Source organism: Myotis davidii, unplaced genomic scaffold, assembly GCF_000327345.1.
Source record: "Myotis davidii unplaced genomic scaffold, ASM32734v1 scaffold13, whole genome shotgun sequence".
NCBI lineage: Eukaryota > Metazoa > Chordata > Mammalia > Chiroptera > Vespertilionidae > Myotis > Myotis davidii.
Genome location: NW_006286243.1, coordinates 2785905 through 2794160, shown reverse-complemented (window position 1 = coordinate 2794160; position 8256 = coordinate 2785905). Strand labels below are relative to the sequence as shown.

The window sequence follows — 8256 nt, the reverse complement described above, 5'->3', positions numbered from 1 at the left end:
GTGGAGCAGGGGCGGGCGCTCGCAGCCCTTCCAAACCCAGGACTAATGCGCGCTTCCCTCACTCCCCCAAACCTTGGCGATGGCAATAATAGTACCAATGATCAGAATGTTGATTAATTGTCAATGGTATAGCCCTGGCTGGTTTGGTTCAGTGGATAGAGGCTCGGTCTGCGGACTGAAGGATCCCAGGTTCGATTCCGGTCAAGGGCACATGTCCAGGTTGCGGGCTGGATCCCCAGTAGGGGGCGTGCAGGAGGCAGCCGGGAATGATTCTCATTATTGATGTTTCTCTCTCCCTTTCCCTTCCCCTCTAAAATCATAAAAAATATATATTTTAAAAAATAATCAACGTTATAATGAACCTCCTCTTTTTTTGGTCGCCTTGCCACGTTCGGGTAAATGTGGTACAGATTATTTCCCCTACTTAACCGACAAAGAAACCGAAGTTCGGTCGCCGGGAGAGAGAGAGGTGGGCTGCGACGACAATCGCGTGGCCAGGTGGAAGGGGGTCGCCGTGGGCGCGGGCACCGGAGTGGGTAAAGTGGGGAGAAACCTGGTGGAGGCAGGTGCGGGAACCTGGGACGGGGCCCCAGGAGGGGACGGGATGCGGGGAACCGCTGCCCAGGGGGCTGGGGGCTGTCCGGCCCGCGGAGAGCCGCCCGCAGAGGAACCTGGGGGCGGAGAGGAGGAGGTGCAGTGGGGGGTCGCTCCTGGGTCCGCGCGGCCGCGAAGCGTGAAGCGGGGTGGCGGGTGCCAGGCACTTTTCGGTTGGCCAGCTCCAGTCCGGGATCCCTCCAGACGGTCCCCAGATGAAGGGGGACCAGGATGAGGGAGGACAGAGCGGAGACTAGAGAATCGATTGGCACCTCCGCCCACCTTCCTCCCCGCCCGCGCCCCCCAGAAATCTTTTCTAGAAGGATTGGTTGAACAGGCTCCTGGATCCAAACTCCTTGAGGTGAGACGGGTTTCAGCTCTGTGTCCCCCGCACTCCTAACTGTATCTGGTCGAACCCCTCGATTTGCATCCAAGGTTGGAGACAGAATCAAGCTTGTTTAAGGAGGGTGGTCTGTAATTCTCATCTACGTCTCAGACTTCCCGCCTGTCAGTTGCTGTGAAAACAGTCGGGCGGGGTTTTTAAAGGTTTGGAGTTTCTTAATTACTTTACTGATGCATATTCTTTTAGTAGAAGCTTGTCTTAGGCCTGCAATGGCACTTTCCCTGCCCAGCACAAACCACAACCAAAAGGAAGACACTTTAGGGATACACTAACATACCCTGAAAGCAGGCAGAGAACTGTAAAACAAACTATAAAAGTCACTTTAGTGTCACTTTAAGGCACAAAGTACATAAAGGAAAAATTCCTTTAGATGAATGCAATAAATAAGATTATACTCTAGCTTCATATTGTTTTTATAAAAGAGAGAGACCACTCCGGTAGAAAAGAGAGAATAAAGCAAGAAAAAAAAAAAGGCGGGGAAGGAATAACTCAGTAGACAATGTGGGTAAAAGAGACTCAAAAGGGAAAAAAAATCCATAGGTCATTAATAATAGCTCAGACACAAACAGATATGTGTGTCTATACACATTTTAAAAAGAAAGGTAGAATATATAGAGAGGGGCGTAGAGAAAAGTAGAAATAGTGGAAAATAGAAACACAGAGACACTAATTCATAGAAAAATATTAAAATTTTATATTATAAAATTTCTGCTAAAGACTCAAATGTAACGTTTTGCAATTATAAATAATATTTGCAGATTTATGGATGGAATGAAATCATAGAAGAATAGAAGACTTTGGGGTTCAATAAACTTGTCTTAATCCCATTTCTGTTTCTTATGTGCTATTTGACTTTGGAAAATTAATTTCCCTGAGCCTCAGTTTGCTCATCCATATCATGGGGATCATTGTTTCTACTTCATGGACTTGTTTGAGCTTTAAATACGATGGAATGTAAGTCACTTAGCCCAGTGCCTCTCTCTAAATAAGTCATAGCTATTATTATTATTACTATTAGTTTATTTTAATCCTGCCCTTTGTCTTCTGGTAAATTAAGTTAAAGATTAGATTTCAATAGTAGTAGGTTCTCCCCTGACTTCACAGAACGCACCAGGTACTTAAAGCTTACAAATTCTTGGCAAGTCTAAAATAAACTGTACTTTTTTTTTTTTAAGGGGATTTATATCTTTGGGTGAACTGCAGGCACCCAATTACAGTCAAGATAAACAGTATGGCCTGAAAAGCCCTTGCAAATAAGAGATCTGCAGAAGCAAAAAGGAAGAGAGTGCACTGTCGTTCTCCCTGGTCGCTGTTAATTATAGAGGTAAGATCAGGTTCCTCCTTAGTAATAATCAACATCCGTATAGCACCTGTTGGTTTACAGCGTCCTTTTCACATCATCTGACTCACATGGGCTGATTTCTTTTCCCCCATCTTCCTTCCACTTGACCTCCAGTCATTTTTTTTTTCAGTTTGCAAAAGGGGCAGTCAGAAATGTCAATAGAAAAGTCCACGTTAAATAGCTAGCGTGACGCCAGCAGGGCCTTAAAGGTCAAGCTGAAGGTAATTGCCTCATCACTGTGACCTGCTTCTGACCTGATCACACAGGACGGTCATCGGGCAGGCCAAGGACCTGTGGCTCCGAACTCTCGGGTAAACAAAAAAGTGCTAGGTCTGGCCTAGAGAGAGGACACAGTTCACAGCCCTTTCTGTTAGTATTTGTCCAAGTGGGTGGGAAGGAGGTGGAATAAAATTGAAATATCTGAGAGAATCTGTCTAAATTTTCATTTGCATCTGGGAGATAAAATTCTTTACCTCATATTGAGGGAATCTGAAAATGCATTTTTTTTGAGTTTGTAAGAGTTGTTGAGAAATTCAAACCCAAACTTCATCGAATAATATCTGGCCAATATTGTTATCATTCCATTTATGTAGCGCTGGAGGACATTATGAAACTCCACTCATCTTTCTCTGCTTCCCAGAAGCTTGGAATGATAAGGATCTGCACTAAGTTGTATCAGATTCCCCAAATTGCATTGACATTGCAATGACCCTGGTTTCAAGAACTTTAATGCAGAGTTTCTCACAAAAGCTAGTTGTCAGTTATCCCTCCTATTCTTTTCAAATGCTGGTAGTTATTCACAAGACAAGAAAGAGGACACACCCAGATATCTACCTTGAAGATCATATGAGCAATTATATTTCCCTATCAGCCTGCTGTGACTAAGTACTTTGCATACGTTATCTGTGTTTGAAATTTGCAACAAGCCTGTAGGAAAGGTGATAGAATCCATACTTGACAAAAGAACCTAAGGTGCGCTGAGTTCACTGGAGAGGCTTAAAGAAACAAAGAGCTGATAAGAATCACAGGCAGGATTCAAAGCTGACCCCAAAGGCCAGGTTCTTTCCACAGATGCTTCTCCTATTATGATACCTATCAAAGGACCTCACTCAGTGACCACATGTAATTGCATAATGTTAGAGGAATACAAAAATTTTAAAAAAATCAACCTGCATGGTACTTGCAGGAAAGAACAGTGTACTTTACATTTAGGTTCCTGAGATGTCTAATAAATATCTCAGATTTAGCAAGTCCCAAACTGAAGCTTTGATCCTGCCAACTGTTCCTTTCCCCACAGCCTTCTCTGTCTCTACTGGTGGCAACTCCATCCTTTCTTTCCTGGGCTCTTTATCTCATACCTCACATCCAAACCATCAGCCAATTCTGTAGGTCTAATTTCCAGATTTATCTAGAATCTGACCACCTCTCACCACTTCCACTACTATCCTGAGACCCCATTATCTCTTGCTTTCCCTGCTGGACTCCCATCTCCTTCTATAGTCTTTTCTCAGCTCAGCAGTCAGAGTGATTCATTTTACGATTCTCATTTCCCTGAATCAGGGGTCCTCAAACTTTTTAAACAGGGGGCCAGTTCACTGTCCCTCAGACCGTTGGAGGGCCGGATTATAGTTTTAAAAAAAAACTATGAACAAATTCCTATGCACACTGCACATATCTTATTTTGAAGTAAAAAAAAACAAAATGGGAACAAATACAATATTTGTATTTGTATGTGGTTTGCAACCACACAGCAGCAGTTTAAATCCCTGATTGTTCTAAGCTCTTTATCTTCTTCAGCTGACGGAAGGTGGACTTGAATATGTATTTTAGATGTGAATTTTCAGTCATGTGCTATGGAGTTCAACATTTTCCCTCTCCTTTGATACTGAGCCATTGTGTAGTCACCATGCTATTTTTATTTTGCACAACAAAGACGCCAGCTTTGTTTTTTTTTTTTTTTTTTTTTTTTTTACTGGTTGGTGCATCATATTGGTTTAGTTCAGAGCACTTTATAATCCCTTCCTAGGAATAGCTGATCTCTTCTTCTCTCATATATTCTTCGCCAATCAGTTCATTAATCAGTAGGGGGGTTAACATATATAGAAGTACAGAAATATAACAATTTTTAGAGACTATTCATCCTATTTACATGTTCTATGAATTACTGGAGAGGTGGCATTAGAACAGATACCTGCGATTAACAGTTGGCGAAGAGGAACGGGAACATTCACTTTTTCTATGAGTGAAAAAGTGTCAGAACCCATGATAAGGTGCTTATTGCAGATAGACTTAATGAATAAATGGAACAGGAGTGAGGATGGGGAGGAGAGTGAATTCAGATGGACGGAAGGATTGAAGGAGCAAAAGTAGGATAAGAAAGAGGTGAGCAGAATCTTAGGAGTGGAGATAGGTGCAAAGTGGAAATTTAAGAAAATCTCCTACGAGACTCAACCCAACAGATTGTCAATCAATTTTTCTCACCAGCCCTTTTTACTCACATCGATATTTCCCTCTCTCTTCCACTCTCTCTAAAAATCAGTGAAAAAATATCCTTGGGTGAGGGTTAAAAAGAATAAATAAATAGCATTGCAATAAACATTATTGTACATACTTTTTGCCCACTGATCTGATTATTTTCTTGCGATAAGTTCCTAGAAGTAGAATTGCTGGGTCAAAGACTTTGTGTATGCACTGCTTTTAAAAGCAATAAAGCCTACGCCCTGGCCAATGTTGCTAAGTGGTTAGAGCATTGGCCCACACACTGAAGGGTCTCAAGTTTGATTTCTGGTCAAGGGCACATACCTGGGTTGTAGGTTCGGTGTTTGTGTAGGAGGCAACCAATCCATGTGTCTCTCTCACATTGATGTTTCTCTCCCTCCCTCTCTTCCACTCTCTGAAAATCAATGGAAAAAATATCCTCGGGGGAGGATTAAGTAGAAAATAAATAATAAGATAAAGCCTATTTGGGAGTTACTGGCAGTTGAATTTAGTGACTTTATGCAAAGTTTATAGAATTTTTAAATGTATTTTCTTTTCTTGGACAGGACCAGGAGACAAAATGTCATCATACCTTTGGCCGATATCACTGATTTCTGAAGGTGAGGAAAAAATCAGTCCATGGGTTCTTGCTTTGTGCCTAGTACGGTTAGTCTCCATAGCGGGCTGGGAGAGTAAGAAAAGGAGCGTGCTACCCAGTAATCGTCAGACATGGTCTCTACGCAAAGAACTTATAAACTACCTGCTAAGAAAGTTCTCTTCTACTTCTCAATTCGCAAACCACATTAAACTGCTGCATTTAGCAAGATCGCCAGTCTTTCATGACATAAAACCATTAATTTAATTATTTGTTACTAGAGGCCCGGTGTACGAATTCAGGGTGGCCTGTGGGGAGCGGGCCCCAGCTCGTGCCCCTAGCCTCACAGCCCCGCAGCCCCATATCCCTGCCTGGCACCCCACCTTGGCCTGGCACAGCCCATTCACTTGCCCCACCATCCCACCCTCGTCCGGGCCCATTGGGGCTGGCAGTGCCTCCACTGCCACTCGCAGCCAGTGCCGCATCACCAGTGCCAGCCATGTTACGCACCACCCCCTGTTGGTCAGCGCATGTCATAGCGAGGGGTCAAACTCCTGGTCAAACAACCACCTGAGGGGACAATTTGCATTATTAGGCTTTTATTATATAGGATGATAAATGAAATGCATAGCTATGCTTTATGAAAATCTGTCCTCTTCTTTCCTTCCCCAACCTTTCCCTTCTTACCCTTCCACTTCTTTATAAGTATTCAAGGAATTAGTATTTATCAGTATATAATAAAAACTTTTTTTCACTTATAAATTTGTCAAAGATTTTTAAATTGGGTAACACCAAGTTTGTTATGGGTAACAGGCCCCCTATAGGAATTCTCTTTGAAGGAAATTTGGCCTGATCTGTATTTAGAATGCAAAGATTTGGCTGCAAATGATAGAAAATATGAGAAACAACAGGGTTTAAACATGATGGAAGTTTATTTCTCTCTTAGGTAGCAAAGTCTGGACCTAAGCATCCCAGGGTCCATATTGCTTTCATCAGGGCTGGGCATCTTCAAGCTGTCGCTGGCCTGTATCCTTGATCCTGGGTGGCTGCTTCTGTGCCAGCGGTCACACCCACCCATATTCCCGCCAGCTAGGAGGAGAAAAGGGGAGGGGAGAAGCATGTCCCTCCCTTTTAGGACACTTCCTAGAAGTTGCACTCACTACTTCTCCTGACATCCCCTTGCCCAGAACTTGGTCTGATATGGCTATATCCAGCCCCAAGGGAGATTGAAAAATATAGTCTCTACTCTGGGTGCCCATGTGCCAAGTTAGAATTACAGGCTCTATTCCTATAGAATAGACCACCAAATTGTTATTTTTTAAATATACTTTTTATTGATTTCAGAGAAGAAGGCAGAGGAAGAGAGAGATAGAAACATCAATGATGAGAGAGAATCATTGATTGGCTTCCTCCTGTATGTCTCCTACTGGGGATGGAGCCCACAACCTGGGCATGTGCCCTGACTGGGAATTGAACCGTAACTTTCTGGTTCATAGGTCAATGCTCAACCACTGGTCAGGCCCATCAAATTATTTGAAAAGAATTTCAATAGAGTGTTGGAAAATTTCCTAAGGTATATTGGAACCGATCTCCCAAGGAGGACAGGCTAAGATTAAAAATAGAGGCTGACGCCCTAACTAGTTTGGCTCAGCATTGGCCTGCAGAGGGTCCCGGGTTTGATTCCAGTCAAGGGCAGGTACCTTGGTTGCGGGCACATCCCCAGTAGGGGGCGTGCAGGAGGCAGCTGATAGATGTTTCTCTCATCGATGTTTTTAACTATCCCTCTCCCTTCCTCTCTTAAAAAAAAATCAATAAAAATTTTTTTTTAAAAAATAGAGGCTGACAACTCCAGAATTAAACAGTTTATTAAAGGAACTTATGGACAGAAAAGAGTCTTGGGCATCAGCAAAAAAATGGATCTCTGCACCCAGAAGGGGATGGGGGCTTGATGTATGCAGCCTCCAGGAACCCAGGTGGTTTGTAGGTCAGTGACTTGTGCTTGTTATAAGGTGTATTTTCCAAAGCATTAAACAACTTAAGGGACCTACTTAGTGGACCTTCCAGATGATGAAGGCGAACCCCCTCCAGGGTGAACTGTTGTTTTCTGAGAGCAACTTGCTTCTTAAGATGGCCTTGGGCATGGCAAGCACCAGAAACCACTTTGCCTAACATAGGGCCATGTCGGCAATTTAGTCGGCAGATGTGTTTGCATAACTACTTAAAGGTGTTAACAAGAATAGTCATCTCAGCATTGTTTATAATAGCAAAAGGCCGGGATCAACCATATTGATATGGGATTAGTTATGTAAAGTATGATGCATCCAAGAAGTGGGGTACTAGATAGCTATTCCTTTTTTAAAAATATATTTTTTTTATTGATTTCAGAAAGAAAGAGAGAGGGAGAGAGAGATAGAAACATCAATGATGAGAGAGAAATTATTGATCAGCTGCCTCTTGCATACCCCACACTGGGGATCAAGCCCGCAACTTGGACATGTGCCCTTGACAGGAATCAAACCTGGGACCATTCAGTCTGCAGGCCAATGCTCTATCACAGTGAGCCAAACTGACCAGGGCACTATTCCTTTTTAATGAGAAAAATATATAAATGCTGATGTAAAAAGAACTCCTAAATATATTCCTAACTAAAACAAACACAAGGGACTTTTGGATCCAAGATGGCAGCATAGGTTAACACCGGAGATTGCTGCCTCGAACAACCAATTCAAATTACACCTAAAAGACGGAACAGACATCATCCAGAACCACAGGAAGGCTGGCTGAGTGGAAATTCTACAACTAGGAGGAAAGAGAATATCATACCCAGACTCAGAGGAGGCGCAG

The 8256-nt window shown here is 42.9% G+C and overlaps 2 protein-coding genes across 2 annotated transcripts in view; one reads left to right on the top strand and one right to left on the bottom strand.

Annotated features, from left to right (window-relative positions):
* Positions 1-2817, bottom strand: part of AMDHD1 (amidohydrolase domain containing 1) — a 17220-nt gene extending 14403 nt beyond the window's left edge. Inside the window, exon 1 of the mRNA XM_006757620.2 lies at positions 2813-2817. Coding sequence (XP_006757683.2) covers positions 2813-2817 — 5 coding nt within the window. The remainder of the gene's footprint in view (positions 1-2812) is intronic.
* Positions 2190-8256, top strand: part of CCDC38 (coiled-coil domain containing 38) — a 42003-nt gene continuing 35936 nt past the window's right edge. The window contains exons 1-2 of the mRNA XM_015559946.1: positions 2190-2321; positions 5384-5437. Of these exons, the coding sequence (XP_015415432.1) occupies positions 5398-5437 (40 nt within the window). The 5' untranslated portion in view covers positions 2190-2321; positions 5384-5397. The remainder of the gene's footprint in view (positions 2322-5383; positions 5438-8256) is intronic.